Source organism: Bombina bombina, chromosome 3 (genome assembly GCF_027579735.1).
Source record: "Bombina bombina isolate aBomBom1 chromosome 3, aBomBom1.pri, whole genome shotgun sequence".
NCBI lineage: Eukaryota > Metazoa > Chordata > Amphibia > Anura > Bombinatoridae > Bombina > Bombina bombina.
In genome coordinates, this window is record NC_069501.1 from 252,820,461 (window position 1) to 252,844,580 (window position 24,120).

Genomic DNA, 24,120 nt, shown 5'->3' on the forward strand with positions numbered 1-24,120 from the left:
AGGTGTCGGCGATGTTAGGGAGGGCAGATTAGGGGTTAATACTATTTATGATAGGGTTAGTGAGGCGGGTTAGGGGTTAATAACTTTATTATAGTAGCGCTCAGGTCCGCTCGGCAGATTAGGAGTTAATAAGTGTAGGCAGGTGTCGGCGACGTTGTGGGGGGCAGATTAGGGGTTAATAAATATAATATAGGGGTCGGCGGTGTTAGGGGTAGCAGATTAGGGGTACATAGGGATAACGTAGGTGGCGGCGCTTTGCGGTCGGAAGATTAGGGGTTAATTATTTTAAGTAGCTGGCGGCGACGTTGTGGGGGGCAGGTTAGGGGTTAATAAATATAATACAGGGGTCGGCGGGGTTAGGGGCAGCAGATTAGGGGTACATAAATATAACGTAGGTGGCGGTCGGCAGATTAGGGGTTAAAATTTTTAATCGAGTGTCGGCGATGTGGGGGGGCCTCGGTTTAGGGGTACATAGGTAGTTTATGGGTGTTAGTGTACTTTAGGGTACAGTAGTTAAGAGCTTTATAAAGCCAGAAAGCTCTTAACTCCTGCTATTTTCAGGCGGCTGGAATTTTGTCGTTAGAGCTCTAACGCTCACTTCAGAAACGACTCTAAATACCAGCGTTAGAAAGATCCCATTGAAAAGATAGGCTACGCAAATGGCGTAGGGGGATCTGCGGTATGGAAAAGTCGCGGCTGAAAAGTGAGCGTTAGACCCTTTAATCACTGACTCCAAATACCAGCGGGCGGCCAAAACCAGCGTTAGGAGCCTCTAACGCTGGTTTTGACGGCTACCGCCGAACTCCAAATCTAGGCCTTAGTTTGGCTTTTTACACGCGTCAGGTTAGTGTGCGAGCAAAAACAGTTTACTTTTAACTCATAATACGAGCGCAACCCGATGCACACAAAAAACTTACTTCTAGCGCAGTTTGATGGTGGAGTCATTTAAAAAGTATTTTGGATATGATAATAATTGTTGCATTTAATTTAATTATGTAGCGCTTACCCCTAAATAATTATGCTGATATAAGTTTAAATTGGACATAGACATTAATACAACACCTTAATGACCCATTAAATAGAGAATATAAATGTTGTGGTTCTAAACAAAACACTGATTCAAAATGATAATTTACTGTATGTTTATTTCTCAGTGCATTACAAAAAAACGAAGTCCTTGATATCTGAAAACAATTAGAACATACCCCACTGAACTTATCAATAAAAAAAATCAAACGCTCAACAGTTTATAAAAAAAAACATAAAGCAAATTTAGTGAATACCATATGCTCATTAAAAAATAAAGCATAACATAAAAATATTAAAATCATTATGCACAACAGTATTGTGGCAAATATTTCCCTTATACTAAAATGAACATTTGGATACGTACTTAAAAATACAAAGTTTGTTGACAATATGCATGTTTTACTTTTCTTTATTATTCCATAGTTAACCTCTTGAATACCTTGAGTTACAATGCATTGCTAAGCAATGTGCCACAGCTCTTTGGCAAACAACAGCTTAAACAAATCTTCTGCAAAACTTTACAAACTAATTCAGATTTTCTATAGCAAAATACAAAAATGTAGAAATATGTAACAGTTTGCACTCAGACACCATTGTACTGCTCTTTTTGAGATTAAAAAATATGAAAAGATTTAAAACGAAGAACATTTGATTAATAAGCATAGATTGACATTAATCCAGCATATCTGTTTAGCATTACCACAAAAAGCCATATTCTGTAACCGTAAAATGCAATACATAGAAAAAACTAAACATATTTTGCTCTCACCTGAACACATGTTACCTAGTGAGTTAAAGAAATAATAGAATGTGCTCCCTGGAGTTTAGCACCTTATATTTTTTAATAAAAAGTAAAAAAAATAATAATAACAAATCAGCAATTACTTGTAAACTTGTACATAAACATTATAATTATTACACATTCTTTCCACATAGACTCAATGGAATATTATCAAGAAGAGATGCTTGATTGGTTAAGATTAGCGGTGTCTTCTTGTGAATTTGCACATTGCCTTTAATTCCATTAATTTAAAGTGGTGATAAAGTTTGGTGAGAAGATTGTTATCTGTTCTGTAGTTTAACAGTGATATAGGAAACAAACAGATGCAATTAAAAGGGTCATTAAACTCAAAATGAAATCTCCTGTAAAATGTTTAATTAGGCACAGAAGCAAACCAATGTCACGGACATACATTATTTATTTTGATTGCTTTCTTTAATTTACCACTGAACCTTGTGCTTTTACCACTCCCTTCAGAAAGGTTGAAGTGTGAAGTGCAGTATCCATGTATGTATAGTTCACATGACTTGTTTCTATTTGGCCAACGCAACAGAGATAACATAATCATGCTCAAAAGTCTCCCAGATCATGGCCACTTTTAGTAATGGGTTTGCCTTGATACAGGGTAGGAGAGTATTTCGAGTAGTTCCTTGGGCATGAGTGGCCACTTGTAGTAATGGGTTTGCCTTGATTCAGGGTAGGAGAGCATTTGGAGTAGTTCCTTGGGCATGAGTGGCCACTTGTAGTAATGGGTTTGCCCTGATACAGGGTAGGAGAGCATTTTGAGTAGTTCCTTGGGCATGAGTGGCCACTTGTAGTAATGCGTTTGCCTTGATACAGGGTAGGAGAGCATTTTGAGAATCTCCTTGGGCAGCATGAGTGGCCACTTGTAGTAATGGGTTTGCCGTGATACAGGGTAGAAGAACATTTTGAGTAGCTCCTTGGACATGAGGTTCCTTAGGATGGTAATTGCTTTTTCCTAATAACTATGAGTTATCCCCATGTCTGCAAAGAGTTGGAAAGCCAGACAAGTAACTCTGGGTTGTTTAATGTTTTTCATTATGCCATTTGTAAAGTTTTATGGTATTCATGTTTTATGTAAAATGTGTTATATTTGATAAACAAGCTGTGGTCAGGCATTACTACTGGGGGGTTGGATGTTGTCTCTTACTGGGGCTGGGAAACTTGAAGGCTAGAGGGGTTATGACATTTTTTAGATGTCATGGAGATATTTTTTTTACTTAAATACACACACACACACACATATATATATATATATATATATATATATATATATATAAAGAGAGAGAGATGTAATTCAGTTGATTGGCAATGCTATGATGACCAAGCCTTTGATGGAAAAGACATGTCATTCAGTTATCCATTGAGGGCACAGAGAAAATTAAGCACATATAGATAATACCATGATATTGCACATTATACTTTAAACATACATTAATGTATCTAAATGAGACTATATTTAAAAATATGAAAACACAATAAAAGTACCAAGATACAGTATATGAAACTTGAGTGTGGTCTTCACAATCAGCCTTAGTATCCTGCCTAAGAATAACCGATAGTGTAGCCATTGTTTTTTTTATTCTTAGTAATTTTAGTGTAAAGTTCTTAATTCAGAGTACAGAATGATCCCCTTTTCCCTTGTGAAATAGAAGGCTACATTAAAATAGCAATTCATATTTAAGTTAAAAGTGACCGTCAAGGTCATTTGTGTCACACTCTTTCAGCAACAGCCTAGACAGGACCACTCAGTGGTCTACTTTAAATGTTGGAATCAAAAGTGAGCAAGCGGCCTGCTTAGTAAGACGGATATAGTACAAATGCCGTTAGTGCACAGATTAAAGTCAGAGTAATAAGTAGTAACATATATTGTTTTGGAATCATATGATTAGTTGTATTAAAATACTTTAAGGGACATTACGGTCAAACATTTATTTTATCTATAAGAATAGCATTTAAACATGTTTATTTTTCTTTTGTCTTAAAAAAAGTCAAGCTGTTTACATTTAAAGGGACATGAAACCCAAATAATTCCTTTCAAGATTCAGATAGAGCATGTGATGTTAATCAACTTTCTAATTTACTTCTATTATCAATTTTTCTTCATTCTCTTGGTATATTTTGTTGGAAAGCAGGGACATATGCTTAGGAGCCGGCACATTTCTGGAACACTGTATGGCAGCAGTTTTGCAAGAATATTATCTATTTGCAAGAGCATTAGATGGCAGCATTATTTCCTGTCATGTAGTGTTTATAGGTTATCTCTTCAACACAGAATATCATTGGAATTAGGAAAATTTGATAATATAAATAAATTTGAAACTTTTTTAAAATGGTATGCACTGTCTGAATCACAAAATAAATATGTTGTGTATTTTTATATCCCTTTAAATTGACACTAATACAGAAGTATCAGTTATGTATGTCCTGCTAATGCTCATTGGTTGACAGGAACGTCCTGTTAATGTTTATTGGCTGATAGGTAAAAATGCTCATTAGCAGGAAATACAAACCGGATACCACTGTATTAGTTTTAATGTAAAGAGGGTTTACATCACATTTTGAAGGCACCATTTAAGGTAAACATTTTGAATGCTGGTCTTTCGTATTGGTGAGAGAACATTTTTGTGAAAAATGTCCCTGTAACCAATTACATATCATAAAAATCCCATAACCAATAGGATTTCCAATAACAGAAATATCATCCCCATGATTACTGAACAGGAGAATAATATCTAGGTACTAATAAAAATAGAATATACTATAAAATCCAAATTCTAATACAGAACAGCTGTCTAATATACTAATATAAAATGCAGGAATTAGAATATGTAGGGACTATATTTATGTACTGCCAAAGTATTTCCTACTTCCATTTTCAATTATTTAATGTTACTGTACTGTCATCAAAACTAGTTTTTTATAACAGATAAGTTGCATAGATTCGGTAACACAGATTTTAAAGACAATAATAGGTTGAACACAACAGATATTGTCTTTATATTTAATTGGCATAAGAAATGTATTATTGTTACACACTTTTGGTATTTAAGTAGTACTAGAGTATTTAAAGGGACAAATTGGCTTGGAATCCTTTGTTGAAGAGCATAGCTAGGTAGGTGCAGAAGCAGCAATGTGAGTTGTCTGGTGATTGCTGCATATATATGCTTGTTCTTCTTCTTATTATTATGTGTGCGGCTAGCTCCCATTGGTCTAATACTGCTCCTGTACTTACCCAGGTTTACTTTTCAATAAATGATGTCAAAAGAACAAAGCAAATTTTAAAGGTGTTTTAAATAGCATGCTCGATCTGAATCATGAAAGTTCAATTCTGTCTTTACTGTCCGTAAAAGTTCTTGTCTTATTCTCCTTAAAGAGACACTCAAGTCATAATTAAACTTTCACGATTCAGAAAGAGCATGAATTTTAAACAACTTTCCAATTTGCTTCCATTAACAAAATGTTCACAGTCTTTTAATATTTACACTTTTTTAGTCACCAGTTCCTACTGAGCATGTGCAAGATGTCACAAACTATACGTATATGCATTTGTGATTGGCTGGTGGCTGTCACATGACACAGGAGGAGTGAAAATAGACGTAACTAATTTGTCAGAAAAAAATCTACTACTCATTTGAAGTTCAGACTACGTGCTATTGCATTGCCTTGTTATCATGCATTTGTTGATTATGCAAATCTACTGTATTTGCTGATCCTTTAATATTGAACCTGAATAAGATGTTAATCAATCTATTTTTGTATTTATTTCAGTAAAATAGCAAATATTCATATAACATAATAAGCTGCATAATTTTATCAGGTCTCTGTAATTAATAAAAACATTTCTCAGAATCATTCTCTTAGAACTGTGCTGTTTAATCACTGCTATGCTATCTGTAGTAAAGGCAAAAGACTGAATCATTTTCTGCTCTATTTTAAACACTCTATAGGCACATTTTTTATTAAAATGATGACTCTCCATTAGAGTGGGTTTTAAAAAATTGTAATGTTTATCAAGAACTTGCAATAATTTTCTTCATAGCTCTTTGTCCATGTTGCATCACCATAATATTACAGCCAATATTTAAATCAAATAATTACAAAGTAGTGAATTGTCAGGAACCCAATATGAAATTATATTTTTTCTGAACAAAATATATTTCTAATTTTACCATTTTTTGTCCACTTATAGATGTAGATAAAGACTTTAATAAAAAAAAATCTCATTATATAATTGTAGAGAATTTATAATGAAAATAACAGAATTTTAATAATTAAATTAGTTCCTCTCAGTTTAGGGAATAGATTGCTCTGACTTTTCTAAAGGAGATCAATTTAATTTTATCCTAATACAAGGAAAATCACAATTAAGTATTCAATTATGTTAATTTGAAATTATAATATTTTTTTCCGAATTTTGTTTTCATGTTGAAGCATCTAAATAAAGTATTATGAATAGCAATTTATACAGATAAATGCATAATTAATAAAGCCACTTTAGGTAGGAAACCAAAGTTGGGCATATACAGTCTGTATTCATTTATTTAAACCAAGGATGCAAAAGGTTCAAAGCATTTCCCTATTGAAGCGTTCTCCATGCTCATGGTACAAGCTCCACCCACTTACATGCTGTAAAATTCTGTCACTACCAATGTAAGGTTCTCCGCATGCTGGCAGCTTTCACAAGGATTGCCTGTTGCCTGACAGGTAAGTAAGCAATTGGCTATAAAAATATTACCAATTTTTACTACATTTTACAGAATTACAGTATGCTATCAGTTTTTCTTTTTTGAAGAAATTATCACTTAGGAAAAAGATTTAACAATCAGTTTTGGCACATATCTTTCACTGCGTTTTTTTTTTTAAATATACTATATATATATATATATATATATATATATATATATATATATATATATATATTTATTTATTCATTTATTTATTATCACCTGTATTTAGAATGTCACATAATATATATTGCTTCTAGAAGGTTTTATATGCAACACTGCTACTTTTTTAGTGAACTATATAAAAGAAATTACTTTAAATCATTGTTTACCTTTAATTTTTTGCTACTTTTATATATGTTCATATACTCAGTTTTTAATTGGAAAATGATTTTTCAGTATGCCATATTCATGCCCCCAAAGAATATTAATTAAAGTGCAAAGGAAACATCAACCACTCAGTGCATTTCAAGAGTGTGCCCACTTAGAATTAGAAGGATCCCAATTATGATTTCTCAACATGTCCTCATAAAGGTTTATGTAAAGGGGCCGTCAATACCGCAACGGTTTCCACATCTATAAGCTTGTAAGAAGTACATTAAACTTTTAAATAATCATTGTTTGTTAGCAGCTGAAAATGCCCACCAAGTTCCGCCCACAGCTTTCTTCTTGTCCATTTAGCTGTTTTCTTGCATGACAGATTAGCAGTGCACGTTTAATATTTTTCAGTTAGTTATTTAAAATTGCACATGCACAAATCAGCATGTGAGAGTGATCATGAATGGAGAAACTTAACACACCAAAATATTCATGCAATAGGTGGGCGGGGCTTGGCAGCCATTTTAGGCTCCTAACAAACAATGAATATTTAAATATTTCATGTACTTCTTATAAGTTTATATATGTGGGACCAGTTGCAGGATGCTTCACTGGTATGTAACAATTAGTAATCCAAATTATGTATTGGGTCTAGACTGTCCTTTTAATATTGGTTCTGGAGATCTACATGGTTTATGATAAACCTGCAGTTTGACTTAGATTTGCACTGTTTGTTGTAATCAGCATTATTTTTCACAGATTTGACTGACTGTTAACCCCTTTAAAATGTTTAAATAATCAATTAAAACTATAAGAGAAAAAAAATTCAATTTTTCTTGCATTAATGTGTTTTTCTTATCCTAAATTTTTTTAGTGGAAAATAAATAACAAAAATCACTATACTGTATTTACCTATTTTTTATATAAATGTTTAGGCACTTAAGCTAAACCAGTTTTAGCTACACTTATGGAAATATTTGTGGTTAAAATACAAAAGTAATTACCACAATATTTTATTTGTGTATTTATCCCCTACAGGTGAGAGTGGATTTTTGACTAATTAGCCAGTTTTGTCAAAATTAACAATAAACTACCATATAGTACTTATGCAAATGTATGACGCAGTATAACCTACAAAAATACTTGCAGGGCAGATGGATTGAAATGCTTAGAGTTCACTAATAAATCAAAAATCTTATTCTTTAAATGTAAATTAAGAATATTTGGAAGAAATACCTTTACATTTTTAAAGTGTTATTATAAAAACAAAACAATATTTAAAATACAAGTAGCCATTTTGGTTTCCAAAAATAATTTCTGAGCAACATGTGCTGAAATATTCTTCCGTAAATATTTATAAAATGTATGCAATTTCTGCAACTTTAATCGGTGTGTTGGCAATTTATTTCCCAATGGCGACCGCAGCTCTGCTTTCACTTCTGATTCGTATCACTGTCATCCAGTAGCGATGAAAAGATGTCAAATGACTGAAACCTCTGTTGTTGCTCACGCTTTAATTTTAAGCTATTAGGAAAGACTGAACCTAAAATGTCCTGACCAGAGCCTGGCTCAGTTGAAGATGCAGTATCTGCAATGAAACAATAGATATTCATTAAAGTACATTCTCTTCAACAAAGAATACCATGTCAGCAAAGCAAATTTGATAATAGAAGTAATTTGGAAACGTATTATACCAATCTTTATTAAATTCAACATGAAGCTAGACCTAAGGTGGTTGTGCAATACTAGCATTGCTTTCTGAATGAAAACAAAACAACAGATTCAGAGATATAAAGCTTTAAATAAAAATTTACATGTTGCACATAACAGAAAAAACAGATAAATTGTATTTTTGTGAAATTACGTCATATTCAATTACAGAGTTATATCATTTTTATACCTTTTTAAAGTTATGTCAATCTAGAGTTACCTAATTTTGTAGTTATACTGATAAACACATTTATTTCACTGTAGTTGTGATTGAATTTTGAAGTTATTTTCATCAGCTAATTTGATTTCTGTATTGTTTAACTGATCAATATGACTCTCAGATAGAGAACAGTAAAATCAAATTATCCGAAAAGCATCACTTTCACATTTGTTATAAACTATGGGGTAATCACATTAGCAGATAAACATAGCTTTCTTATATAACTAGAGTGAAATCAAATTAGATGAGATTTAGATATTATGCTGATTAGTTAATTTAATTTCACTATAATAGTAATTGAATTTGGAACTTACGTTGATCAGCTAATGCTAATGTGATTTTACTTTAATTTTGGCTAATCAGCAAAACTTCCAAATTCTGTCTAAACTATGGTGAAATCAAATAAGCTGATCACAATAACATCCAAGTGTGATAGCTTACTGGTTACTATTAATAATGACAGGGCTATTGTTATACTCTGGGTATTTCACTATAAATAGCAGCTTACAGAGTGTCTAGCCTTTTCCTATCTTTGAAGTGAAGATATATTTTATTGAGATGATATGAGAAAGATACTGTGGGCTGTTACCAGCATAAAGATAATGGCCCTGATGATTGAAAGTGCTACGAGGCGGCAAAATACTTCCGCAGCTATATCGAGTGAGCCTTTCAAAATATTCCAAGTTCCTGACATCGCCGAGAGGCATTAACTATACATGCCACTGGTTTACAATGTTTGCTATAGACAACATCCAGCATCGCCGTTAATATTGGCGATGTATAGTAAACGATCCCTTGGAATAGAACTGCCGTGTGCCTAACCACTAATCCTAATACCCCTAAACTGAAGTACCCCATGATCGTAAACTAACACTACACTAATAAAGATCTAAACTGCCACATACCCACCACAATATCCAATTAACCCCTAAACCACCACATACCCACTGCAAGCATCTATCCTATTAACCCCTTTACCACCACTAGCCCACTGAAAGTATCTATCCTATTAGCCCCTATACAACCACTAACACACCACAAGTACTAAACTAATAATCCCTATAACACCACTAGCCCACCGCAAGTATCTATCCTATTAACTCCTAAACTACCACATACCCACCACAATTATCTATCCTATTAACCCTATATCACCACTAGCCCACATGCCACTGGTTGGCAATGTTAGCTATAGACAACATCCAGCATCGCCGTTAATATTGGCGATGTATAGTAAAGGATCCCGTGGAATAGAACTGCAGTGTGCCTATCCACTAATCCTAATACCAATAAACTGAAGTACCCCATGATCGTAAACTAACACTACACTAATAACGATCTAAACTGCCACATACCCACCGCAATATCCAATTAACCCCTAAACCACCACATACCCACTGCAAGCATCTATCCTATTAACCCCTATACCACCACTAGCCCACTGCAAGTATCTATCCTATTAACCCCTATACCACCACTAGCCCACCACAAGTACTAAACTATAAACCCCTATACCGCCACCAGCCTACCACAAGTATCTATCTTATTAACCCCTAAACCCCCACTAGCCTACCGCAAGTACTAAACAATTAACCCCTATACCACCACTTGCCCACTGCAAGTATCTATCCTATTTACCCCTATACTGCCACTATCCCACCGCAAGTATCTCTCCTATTATCCCCTATACCGTCACTAGCTCACATCAAGTATCTATCCTATTAACCCCTAAACCACCACATACCCTCCACAAGTATCTATCCTTTTAAGCCCTATACCGCCACATACCCACAGCAAGTACTAAACTATTAACCCCTATACCGCTACATACCCCAAACTAACTCCTCCCCCCCTCTAAATTAAACCCCCTAAGTTACAAAAAAAATGGAAGTTACAAAAAAATTAAACCTAAACCGCCACAACCCAAACGCAATTTAACCCTCCTCTACCTAACAACTAACTACCCCCTCTAATCTAAACCCCCTAAGTTAAAACAATAAACAACTAAGTTACAATAAAATAAAAAATCTAAGTTAGAAGAAGTAATAAACTACTTGTCAGGGTTTTTTCCCTGCTTTGTTTGCCATGTGCTGCTGGCAGTCATTTTACTCACCTTTCTTGCAGAATCTGGTTCAGAGTGTGTGATGCTGCTCATTTCCTGCACACTCTCTTATGGCCAGACTGTTGTACATCATCCGTGTGAGACAGGTTGCAGTCTCAGAATTGTGATGTCATCACTTATTATTTATAGGGCCTCTGTTGAGTATGCTTTGCCCTTGCATTGTCTCAGACCTGTTTGTGAGTTCCTGTGTATTAGCTGGCTAGTTTGATGTCTCTTCTGGTTCCTAATCCCTGGCTTGTTCCTGACTTTGCTGTTCTCCTTGTTCCTGATTCTGGCTCGTCTGACTACTCGCTTTGGCTCCTGACTCGGCTCGTCTGACTACCAGCTCTGGTTTTGACTCCTGGCTTGTTATTTGACTTGTGGACTTTTTATTATTTTTGTTATTAATAAGGGTATGATTATTTTTGCACTTCTTGTCTCAGTCTGATTCCTGGCACCCTGACACTACTATATCCAAAATAAAAAACACCATTATACCTAAACTAAACTACATGCCCCATAAAATAAAAAACCCACCCAAAACAAAAAAAACACTAAACCCTAACACTAAAATAAATTACAATAGTCCTTAAAAGAGCCTTTTGTAGGGCATTGCCCTAAAGTTATTTCAGCTTTTACAAAAAGAAAACAATTACAAACCCCCCTCTGCAATACAAGTAACCCTCACCAGCATAATAATAAAGTCAACCTAAAATAACCTATCCTACAAAATAAAAGTTAAAATAAAAAAGTCTATTCTTAAAAATAAAAAACCCACCCCAAAAAAGCCATAACTAACCCCAAAGGTTGTACTCACCTTTGGGAAATCCAGCTCCTCTTGATCTGATGTTGGGCCCTCTTCATCCTGGTTTCTTGTACAGGGGGCCCATCTTTATGGCAGCAGAGGCTGCTTTGGTGGCTTCTTACTCCGCCTCCACTCCTCATATTCTTCCATGTCGGGGCCCTCTTCGTCCCGGTTCCTGGTACCGGGGGCCCATCTTTATGACGGTGGACTTCAATAGCCTTTTTACATCGCCTCCTCTACGCATCTTCTTTTCTTCAGCTTTTTTATATGAGCCCTCATCTTAATGTAGTCGCTGTCACATTTCAGAAGCGCAGAACTCCACTTAATTCCGATTGGCTGATTTTCTTATTCCACCCTGTTTCTTTTCTCCATTTTACTTTTATATTTTTTCATTCCAAATAAGCGGCCAGATTATGAGTTTTGCATTATGAGGGGTGCAGTACTAACTTGCACGTTATTCTCACCGCTCACTTACCTACAGCCTGGTATTACAGGTTTTCAGAAACCCGGCGTTATTAGGCAAGAAGTGAGCCTAGAGCAAAATTGTGCTCCATACCGCACTCCAATACCAGCGCTGCTTAAGTCAGCGGTGAGCTGGTTGTACGTGCTTGTGCAGAATTTCCACATAGACCTCAATGGGGAGAGCCGGCTGAGAAAAAGTCTAACACCTGCAAAAAAGCAGCGTAAAGCTCTGTAACGCAGCCCCATTGATTCCTATATGGAAACAAAATTTATGTTTACACCTATCACCCTAACATGAACCCCAAGTCTAAACACCCCTAATTTTACACTTATTAACCCCTAATCTGCCGCCCCCGACATCGCCAACACCTACATTATACTTATTAACCCCTAATCTGCCGCTCCGGACATCGCCACCACTATAATAAACATATTAACCCCTAAACCGCCGCACTTCCGCATCGCAAACACTAGTTAAATAGTATTAACCCCTAATCTGCCATCCCTAACATCGCCGCCACCTACCTACATTTATTAACACTTAATCTGCAGCTCCCAATGTCGCCGCCACTATACTAAATTTATTAACCCCTAAACCTAAGTCTAACCCTAACCCTAACACCCCCTAACAAATATAATTAAATTAAATCTAAATCAAACCTACTATTAATAACTAAATAATTCCTATGTAAAAATAAATAATTACCTATAAAATAAACCCTAAGATAGCTACAATATAACTAATAGTTACATTGTATCTAGCTTTGGGTTTATTTTTATTTTACAGGAAAGTTTGTATTTATTTTAAATAGGTAGAATAGTTACTAAATATACTAACTTCCTAGCTAAAATAAATACAAATTTATCTGTAAAATAAAACCTAACCTAAGTTACACTAACACCTAATACTACACTACAATTAAATAAATTACCTAAATTAAATACAATTAAATAAATTAAATACAATTACCTAAATTACAAAAAAAACACTAAATTACACAAAATAAAAAACAAACTACAAGATATTTAAACTAATTACACCTAATATAATAGTCCTATCAAAAAAAAAAATCCCCCCCAAAATAAAAAAAAACCCTAGCCTAAACTAAACTACCAATAGCCTTTAAAATGGCCTTTTGCTAGGCATTGCCCCAAAGAAATCAGCTCTTTTACCTGTAAAAAAAAATACAAACAATCCCCCAACAGTAAAACCCACCACCCACACAACCAACCCCCCAAATAAAACCCTAACTAAAAAAAACTAAGCTCCCCATTGCCCTGAAAAGGGCATTTGGATGGGCATTGCCCTTAAAAGGGCATTTAGCTCTATTGCTGCCCAAAGTCCCTAATCTAAAACTAAAACCACCCAATAAACCCTTAAAAGAAATCTAACACTAACCCCCGAAGATCCACTTACAGTTTTGAAGATCCGACATCCATCCTCAACGAAGCCGGGAGAAGTCCTCATCGAAGCGGCAAGAAGTCCTCAACGAAACCGGGAGAAGTCTTCATCCAAGCTGGGAGAAGTGGTCCTCCGGACGGGCAGAAGTCTTCATCCATCCGGCATCTTCTATCTTCATCCATCCAGTGCGGAGCGGCTCCATCTTTAAGACATCCTCTTCTTTCTGACGTCTAACGACGAATGAAGGTTCCTTTAAATGACGTCATCCAAGATGGCGTCCCTTAGATTCTGATTGACTGATAGAATTCTATCAGCCAATCGGAATTAATGTTGAAAAAATCCTATTGGCTGATGCAATCAGCCAATAGGATTGAACTTCAATCCTATTGGCTGATCCAATTAGCCAATAGGATTGAGCTGGCATTCTATTGGCTGTATCGAAATCCAGAGACTATTCCAGGACACCTCCAATCAATTCTTTCCACCCAGAGCCCGTCTGTGGAACCAAAGGAGTTTCCGTTTCAGAGGAAGATCCCATTTTCCCCAAGGTAAATCATCCAAATTTTCTTCCTTTTCCTTTTCCCCCTCATATAATTGGTGGAAGAATTCTTCAGTTCTCTCAAAATTGGACTTTATCAAGCTCCGTATAGCTCCTGAAGGCTCGCCGGAAACAGAAGTTATGAAGCAGCAGTCTAATGACAGCTGTTCCGTAACCTGTCCGCCTGCTCTGAGGCGGCAGACAGAAATCAACCCGATCGAATATGATCCGGTTGATTGATACCCCCTGCTAGCGGCCGATTGGCCCCAAATCTGCAGGGGGCGGCATTGCACCATCAGTTCACAAGGACTGCTGGTGCAATGGTAAATGCAGACAGCGTATGCTGTCGGCATTTATCGATGTGCAGCGGACATGATACGTTACATTGTATCATGTCCATCCGCACTATCATAAATAGAAACCTTAATCTCTTTTCTAACTCAAATAGTTTATCACAACCCAATTCATTTTTCAAAAGTCAGACTTAATTCTGGTTCAGAAAGATTTTCGAAATTTTTCTATAAAAATCTCTATTTTCAGGTTACTTTTTCCTCAGATTTGTTTCTCAGCAATTTATTTATGGTGAAAAAGAAAAATGGACAATTTCGTCCAGTCATAAATTTATAAATGTTAAATTCATTTGTTTCTATTGCCATTTCAAAATGGAATGTATACATCTTTTAAGAGAATGTTTAATAGACAATGATTAGTTAGTTCGTCTAGATCTCTCAAATGCTTACCTTTCAGTCCTGATTCATCAATCCCTTTGGGAATTTTTAACTTTCATGTGGAAAGACCAATTTTGGAGTATTACTTGTCTCCCTTTTGGTCTTCTTCTGCCCCTTGGATTTTTATCAAACTTTTAAAACCTGTAATTTCCTGGTTAAGAATGAGAGGAATTCGGATTATAATTCAACAAGACAATATTCTCATCATGAACCAGAACTTTCTTCTTTTAAAAAATAATTTAACTATTACCATCCAGGGCCAGATTGGGCCACCAGGATACCAGGAAAAATTCCAGTGGGCCACATAGCAGAGAGAGCCCTGCACAGAGTGTAGGTGAGGGAGTGGAGTGGCGGCACAGGGAGGAGCTCAACACACACAAGTGGCCCAGCACACGGAGCTCAATTCAACTTCAGCTCAAGCCAGTAGCAGCACCCCTGTTAGGGGTTAGGGGGGCTTAGCTGCTGCTGCTGCACTACCTGTCCTGCCAATTGCCCCAGGGTCTCAATTGTGCACATGTAAAATGGCCGCACCAGGGGAACAGGCTTGCATACAACAGCTGTGAGACAGGGAATCCTTCACTTACTTCTTGCAAGTGGATCTCACAAGTGCTGTATGCAGGCAGGAGATAGGTGCTGTGCCTGCTATTGATCTGGCTGGGGTTGGGAGGAGGAGGGGCCTCCAAGATCTGTGCTGTTAGCCTGGCTGCCTGGGGGGGATTGAAAGGTGACACTGTGACCTCCCACTCCCCCATCACTTCCTCACAGCGTGTCAGCATCCTAGGTAGCCGTGCACGCAGGAAGGATGGAACAGTTCAAGGGTAGAGTGCAAGGGAGGCAGCCACTGCCAGCATGACCAATATCCCCAACTGTCAAGACCTCAGGTGGGTGCTTTGTTCTCACAGTGACCAGTCTGGTGGTGCACAGTGGTAGCGGGGGCTCAGCAGAATATGTATAGGTTACCATCACAGCACTTTGGTCCTCCTGGGTTTTTGTGAGTATAGAGCAGTGAGCTCTGTGTGTACCACAAATCCTTTTATAAGGCACTCACTTAATAGTAGCACTCAGTTCTGGGGACAGAATAGCAGCTGCCACTTTTTATATCACTAGCTAAGGTGCTCTCTCGCTCTCAGCACCGGGAACAATTTAGCACAAAGCTAGATTGGGCTGGAAGCCACAGAAGTTTTACCATGGCCGGGCCAGGTGGTGGCATGGCCCGGGGCATGAAGGTGTCAGGGGCAGGGCTGGTCTACACAAATTTCCAGGGCCGGTCTGAATTCTCAGTCCGGCCCTGTTACCATCTCATTTCAGGTTTCATCATCAACAAAAAAAAATCTATCCTTTATCCTACAAAATCACTTTTTTATCTGGGTTTCCAGATAAACACTCTGAATTCAACTCTCAGTTTACCAATTCAGAAATTAAAGAATATCAAAAAAGAGATCTCCAAAACCCTTTCAAAACAATTTGTATGCATCAGAACAATAGCCAAGATAGTAGGGTTACTTTCATGCTCTATTCAGGCTATTTTCCCAGTTCCTTTACATTACAGAGAACTTCAACGAAATGTATCATTTACAACAGGGTCTTTCCTACAATCATTTTATTCCCCTTTCAAAATAAGAAAGAGAGGAACTCCTCTGGTGGTTATCAAACATGGAGGCTTGGAACGGGAGAGCTATTTTCGGAAAATATCCAGATATAGTGATATAATCAGACGCGAGCGGTTCAGTGCTCGTTGCGACCCTTGTATCACCGGAGGAAAATGGTCTCATGGGGAAAAGGATCCTCACATAAATTGTCTGGAAGTTTTGGCAGGTCCCTTTGCTATCAAAAGTTTTCTAAAGTTTTCTTCCCCAGTGGCCATTCCCCTTTGCATGGACAATGTGTCAACAGTTCACTATCTTAATCGTCTTGGAGGTACCAGGTCCAGGCATCTTTCAATTATAAGAATTTTTTTTCATTTTTGTTTAGACAAGAATATTTCAATCAAGGCAGAATACAATCCTGGTCTTTCAAATGTTTTAGCAGATTGGGGATCTCGTTAACTGAAGGATGCAAGTGAATGGAAGTTAAAGTCTAGATTCGAGAGGTCCTTTGTTTTATGTTTATAATCTTTTATTGAGACTTTTATAAATTACAACAAAAATTTTGCAGTCATTCACAAAGATAATAAATGTACAAGAGAGTTTCAGGCAATAACATTCAGGCACATAGTAAAATGAACATCATTTGCAAACCCATTATGTAAGGTGGGAATATTGGAGGCGTAGAAACAAAAACTGGTTAATTGCAAACAGAGTACATATGGGATTGACAGGCTCCAACACTCCCCAAAATGGTAAAAAACTGTTTCTTACACTAGATTTAGCAGTGAGGGGGTATTAGACTAAGAGCTCAATGCCCAGGATGGGATTTCCTTGATATCAGTAGATGCCTGAAATGCTATTAAAAAAAGTGATCAAACCTAAATGAAACCTCCATTTTCTTTTTATATATATATCTATGAAATAACTACTGCACAGGTCACTTTTGGACCAACTAGTTCATTGGAGGTATGACTAATGATAGTTACAGGGAGGCCACTCTTGGGCCCTTTGATGAATTCATAAAATTAGCGTCTGTTAATACTTATATGATAATACAACATATGCAGTATATGTGAGATTTGTAATATATCAGCGTGATAAAGCATATTATGAACAACTGAAAATATAATATATTTACATAGATATGTCGAAATAATGATAAATATAACAGTAAAATATAAACTTGTATTTTTTATCAGCGGGTGAGCACCGCTTGTAGTAATAAACTATAGATGAGATTGGTATATAAGATGTATGGTCTCTAAAAGACTTATATTTGTAAGTATGAACATAAAGGTCTGCTTAACTAAAACAGATCATTGAACTTATCATTCTACACAGTAGGAGGAGGATATTTAAAGTTGCTTAAGCGACTTATATAATATAACTGTATAGCAGGGTGGTGTCACACATAAATACAGTGCCCCAAAACTGTTTAATTAGGAGCACAAGTAAAACATAAACAGGAGCTGATAGCTGATAGAAACCTATTTGTATACATAAGCAGACCATGAGGCCATAAATAGCATTATACTCAGAGCTGGCTCATTAGCAGGTTGCCTTTTTATGGTAAGTGACACCATAATCTATCTAGGCCCTATAGTTATGCATAGGGCAGAATGGGAGGTGTCAGGACATTGGAAAAAACCTGCTGATAGGGCAAGTGTTTATGGAAGATATTAGTAGGAGGATGTAGTTAGCAACTATCCATATTCTTAAAGTAGCAGATTTAAGTTAGGTGATAGGAGCTAAAGTGATAATATATGGGTGAATGTACCAAAGAGCCTCTCGTTGAAACTCCTACCCGACCCCATAACACTTAGGAATTATAAACCTGCCTCTAAGCATAGACTTAAATGTTGCACGTAGTAAAAATATATATATCCCCACTAGATAGACCCTAGTTACTATGGAGGAAACAGTGATTTGTTGTCATTTATAGAGACTAAACTCAAAAAAGATTACTTACATTGATGATTTCTATGTGATAATATGTATGTTCAACAATATAGGACTGTGTGTGCCCCCTACATGTATCAGACTTCAGCATTATCATTAGTACATGCATAAGAGGTGGGCTATAAAATAATTTGTAAGGAGGGGGAGATCTATATTTTACAGACGAATAAATCTCTCTGACTTTCTTAGAGGTGAGGCTCATTGTGCAGGAACCCTGGGCTTTTACATTCGGGGATGCCACTCATTAATGATGAGATATGCTGGAGAATACACATATACACAGAGAGTGCACAGAGTATAGAACATAGACTAAGTCCTCTATATGATATTCAGCATGTCAGAGTATAAATGTATTCCTGTGGAGCACAACAAGTAACTTTTTCATTCTATACAAAACAATTATACTCCCTATAGTGTATAGAAGGAAATTAAGCAGTGTTGTAGGAACAGCCGTTGGGTATCTGATGAATAAGATGTACAGTAAACAGGTCTACTTAGAGACACACCCCTTCAGTATAATTTAGGGGCCCTGTATGATATGTAGCGTAGTAGGATGCTCAATTAAGAACTCAAATGCAGACCTTCGTAATTAAAATATTGGCTTGTAAGATTTATGTGCCCACTTTTAAGACTCTACCATACATCATCAAGCACAAATTATGGTGTAATAATGTCATAGTTAAAGTAAAGTAGAATCCAGCACTACAATCCAACAGGATAAACCCACCTGAAGCTACTTCCAAGCTCCCAAGGCATAAATTGAAAAAAATAGTATGGAGGGTCTCCAAATATGCCCCTTAATCATGTGTTAAAATAATACACAGATTCACCTGTTTAAATAAGTACCTGGGATTAACCCTTACATTCTATGTGAACACCTTACACTAAATCTATCAGCGCCATCTAGTGAATTTATTAAGGTGAATCTAATACAAAAAAACAGCTATGAAACTGTAATAATGTCATAGGTAACATCTTTTTTTTAAAAATCCAACATTTGAAATGTAGGGTAAGTAGACCATCACTGAGACCCGACTTCTCTAAATGTCATAAGGTTCGGAAGCCTCCCAATAGAGTGTCACAGAGGGTGAAAGCCACTCAGCCATAGATAAATTCACCCTAGCTTAACCCACTCCGGCTCTCCTTGGGGTTTGAGTCAGCCCTAGCTGGGAGGGTTTCATGGCCTGTCTAGAGTTCTGGTGCACTGTGGGAGCCGTGATGGAGTATGGAGCAATGATATTTCTTTCTCTGATATAGCGGGAATCGACAGCAAGAGAAGTAGCTAAACGTAGGGCTAGGTTGTCTGGTGTCCAGGTGAGTACCTCTACCTCCTGAACCAGTCCTGTTTTTCACATTGATTTCTGAGGTTTACCCCTTTGTCACTTGAACCTGAAGCTACCCCTTGTTGCTGTGAGCCGTTAGCACTTTGCTCCAAAAGATCGGCCAAATCTCTCTCAGCAGGGGCATGTATTAAGAGTAGGTGCTTTTTTGCATCATTGGGGTCTGGCGGATTGCTAATGAGGATCACTTCGGTGCGTCTGGTTCTCGCCTCTGGTTGAGAAAGCGTGCTATATGTATGAGAAATTGACTCTTCTTCTGCTGTGGGTTATTCATAGTTGACTTCAAAACACGGGTCTCAGAGCCATTATGAGACTACCATAGCCATTGAGCATTTTTCTCTCAAGCTCCTTCAGTAAAACTTGCCGTTGAAGTTGAGATTTCTCCATATTTTATGGAATTGATAGAGAGCTATATGTGTGGATAGAATTATAGAAACCAATCTACGTTACCCGGGAAGCTGGGGGGGGGGGGTAAGGAGAAATTGATGAGTAGGCCGCCACATAGGTTTCCGACTGTCTGGCTTAGGGCTCCGGTGTGTGAGTATTTTTAACCTAAATAAACATATCCATCCAGTTAGACTTATTCTGCAATGCGACCCCTAGAGTTTAGGGGTTAAGATGGCTAATTTGTATAGTAGATAGGTGGCAGATTATCATTATTAAGCCAGGAGCTTCTCATATGTGCTGCTTGCCATGGCCGTGGCTCAGACACGCCCCTCTGAGAGGTCCTTTTTCTATAGATTTATTTGCCTCTCAATTGAGCTTCCAAATGCTTTCGTATTTCAGTTGGCATCCAGATCCAGAAGCCAAAGCAATAGACGCCTTCCTTCAAACTTGGCCTCTTCAAGGTTCTTACGCTTTTCCCCCTTTCTCAATGATTGCGAGAACAATATTGATTGTCTGGAGGGACCAAATTTCTCTCTTGCTAATAACTCGCTTCTGGCCAACTCAACCCTGGTTCCCTTCTCTGTTCGAGTTGTCTTTCCCTCTCCCTCTTCTTCTTCCTCATTCCCAAGACCTTCTTCTAGACCCAGATGGAAATTTCCACCCTCTGATAACCTCTCGATCCCTTAACCTAGTTGTGTGGATGATGGGGACCCTTTTCTCTTGATGTCCTTTCAGAAAGAGCTAAAAATCTCATAAAAAATGTAATTGCCCCTTGTACACGTAAACGCTATAACACAGCTTGGTCTAAATGGTCTAGCTGGTGTTTACAAAGGAATCTTGATCCCATTTCAACAGATGTATGCCATGTAGATAATTTTTTATCTTATTTATTTAATTCAGGTCTCGCTTATAGATCCATAATGTTTCTTGTTCTGCCATTTCTTCTTTTCATTCTTTGGTTAATAATTCCCCTATTGGTCTACATTATTTAATTTGTAAACTTCTGAAAGCAATAAGGCTTCAATGTAACCCGGTTCCTAAATACACCTTCTTTTGGGATGTTGATCTGATGTTTTCTCTTTTTAAATCTTGGCCTTCCAATCATTTATTGAGTTTAAAACAATTATCAGCTAAATTAGCTACTCTTTTATGTCTCATTTCCTTTCGGAGCGTTTCAGATGTCAAAGCTATAGATTTCAATTCCAAATGTTACTCTTCTGAAAGAATTACTCTTCTTTTGTCTCATAGAACAAAAACTTTGTCTTCCTCTATTTTCTATCCTTATTTACCTTCTGAACCTAATTTGTGTGTTGCTAAATGCTTAAAAGTTTATGAAACTTAAACTTTACCCTTTAGAAACTCTTCCTCTTCTCAATTAATAATTTCTTTTTTTCTCCTTTTTCTCCTGTTTCTTCCACTTCCATTGCAAGATGGGTTAAATGGGTTATGAAGGAAGCTCACATTGATTTTTTTTTTTTATTTTTTTTTTATTTTTTTAAGTTTTCAAAAGAGCTTTATTTATCTTATCATGTTTACAAGTGAGAATATGCACACAATAAGAAAAAGAAACAAAACAGAAACATAATTAGCAAATCGAGGACTCATAGCGTCCTCTAGACGGTTTGTAGACACACATTTTGAAATGTATAGAAAATAGTTCAAAAGGATTCCGCAGGTACAGAGGTTGGTTAAAACACATGATAGGGTTTTGTAACGCGGATGGGGGAGATCCAGGGGACTCCCGCTCAGAAGAGAAAGGGGGGGGTTAGGAGAATAGAAGTAAGAAGAGTAGGGAAGAAGAGGATTTGAGGAATATATCGTCAGTCTAGGGTGGGTGCATCATCAGGATGGCATTTGGATCCGGTCAGGTCTATCTCTAGCTCAGGCCCCTGATTTATTTTTTTTTGCTCACTCAGTTAGAGGTTCTGCAGCATCTAAAGCATTTTAAAAATCTGCTACTTTTCAACAAATTTTGAGTGTTGTAGATTGGTCCTCTGACTCCATTTTTAAACAATTTTATTTCAAACCCATTCAACACTCTTCTTTTTTAGTTTATTTTGTTAAGAAAGCTTTAAACTAGCAAAATATGAAGTCTCTGTGCTTGTAATACAATTCAGAGTATCCTAGCTTTGTGAAGGAATAATCTAGATTTTATTAAAGACACGGAGATGAATATTTTCCTTCCATTATTGTTTACCCTCCCTTATAATATATACAATCTGTTTTATTTTAGCTCCAAATCAATGAAAATCTCCTCGGAGATTAAGGATTTCTACTATTTTTTCTTCATTCAACTTCCCAAAAGGTTCCCTCGTGGAGAAAAAGAATTTCCTCGTATTTACAATTCCAAGAATTTCTTCCTACAAGAGTGACTTTCCAGCTTTTAAGATTCATGTTTTGGATCCTGTTCTATTGTTTAATGTTCCTGTTTATTTCTAAAATATCCGCATTTTTTATTCAGTTCACCAGCATCGGCAAGAAAGAGGATGTAGTGTTTTGTATTGGACAGTTTATTGTTGTATGCTGTATACTGATTGGCCAGTCTCTGTTGTTCTGCACTGGTTTTACTGTCTAATTTTTTTAAACTTTAACTGTTCTCTGTTAGTTCAACTTTTATGTACATTTTTATTCTTTATGCTATTGTACTGCATTTAATAGTAAAAGAAAGAGATAGCAAAATATTAGTCTCTGTGTCTTTAATAAAATCTAGATTATTCCTTCACAAAGCTAGGATAATTGGAATTTTAAATGATATGCATAGTCATGTACAATGCATGTTGTTTAAACCATTGTATATATATATATCTATAGACTAAAAGGTATTTAATAAAGCTTTCTATTATTTGAAACATAAACATATTTTTAAATATATATTTATATTTGAAAAAATAGTAAGCAACCATTAAATACCTTTAAGATATCTTCAATACTTTAAATAATTTACTTTGTACATGACAATGCATATTTTGTTAAGGAGATGTGGTACACATCGGAGGGCCAGAAAACCTCAGCACCGGACCAGAATTGAGTCTGCCGCTTCTTAAAAGGGGTGCCAATCAAGCAGGATACAGGGGATCAAGTCCCCCTTTTAGTATGTTGTTGGCAATTTGATGAGGCACCTAGGGATACCACTTGTTTGGGGGGTGGTACCTTCTGGGAGTAATGGGGAACTGGAATTGAATATTTGGAGTGTGCCTACATGGAAACATTTTTTTAGTTTCAGTGAGCACACTGTCTGCGCTGTGTAGGCACACTTCAAAAAGACTCCCCCAGGTCACAGCAAAAAGCAGACAAGCGGCAATGTCAGCGATGTGGGTGGTGACATTACGCTTCCATCAACTTCTATGGGAGAGACATTGCCGCTCACTGGCATTGCTTGGACGAGCCCCTTTTCTTGGAATATCTTCATAGACCATCGGACTGCGAGGCTGACAAGGCCAGTGAGGCAGTTTCTTGATGGTCTGTCAAATATCAGGGTCAATATCTGAATACCAACAAGAGAAATGGTATATGTGTGCAGACATGTACATGCTGATGAGCTGATTTTATAGTGCTATAGTTTCAGTCAAAAGTTTAAGTTATGCTCATCAGCTAAATTTCTCATTAGTTCAGCTTGATACTTAAAACTTTTAAATAGGGCCCAGTCTATTCAAATGTTCTGATTTGCATAACTTTCAAAATGTAAACAATGCCTACAACCTGCTACAAAAGAGATGGAAAAGTGTTACTGGATAGAAGATCTAAGGAAGTCTAAATTGATATTTCTTGTGGACATCCAAATATTTATAGATTCATAGAAGTAGAGTGATGACAAACAATATCAAAGAGAAATGTAACTGTAGGAAGTAGCGGTTTTAGTCTTTTTATGTATACATTTCCTTTGTTGCTTATGTTAGCCCTATTTCAGTGAAGTGATACAATAGGTAGTTGTATTCCAAAAGCTCAGAGAATTAGAGTTCAGATTGTGTAATAGGCAATTAAATAAGTACTTTTTCCCACAGGTTTG

The 24,120-nt window shown here is 36.7% G+C and overlaps 1 protein-coding gene across 1 annotated transcript in view; it reads right to left on the bottom strand.

Annotated features, from left to right (window-relative positions):
* Positions 1-8,113: 8,113 nt before the first annotated feature.
* COL26A1 (collagen type XXVI alpha 1 chain) overlaps positions 8,114-24,120 on the bottom strand; it is a 743,138-nt gene continuing 727,131 nt past the window's right edge. Inside the window, exon 15 of the mRNA XM_053706263.1 lies at positions 8,114-8,464. Coding sequence (XP_053562238.1) covers positions 8,310-8,464 — 155 coding nt within the window. The 3' untranslated portion in view covers positions 8,114-8,309. The remainder of the gene's footprint in view (positions 8,465-24,120) is intronic.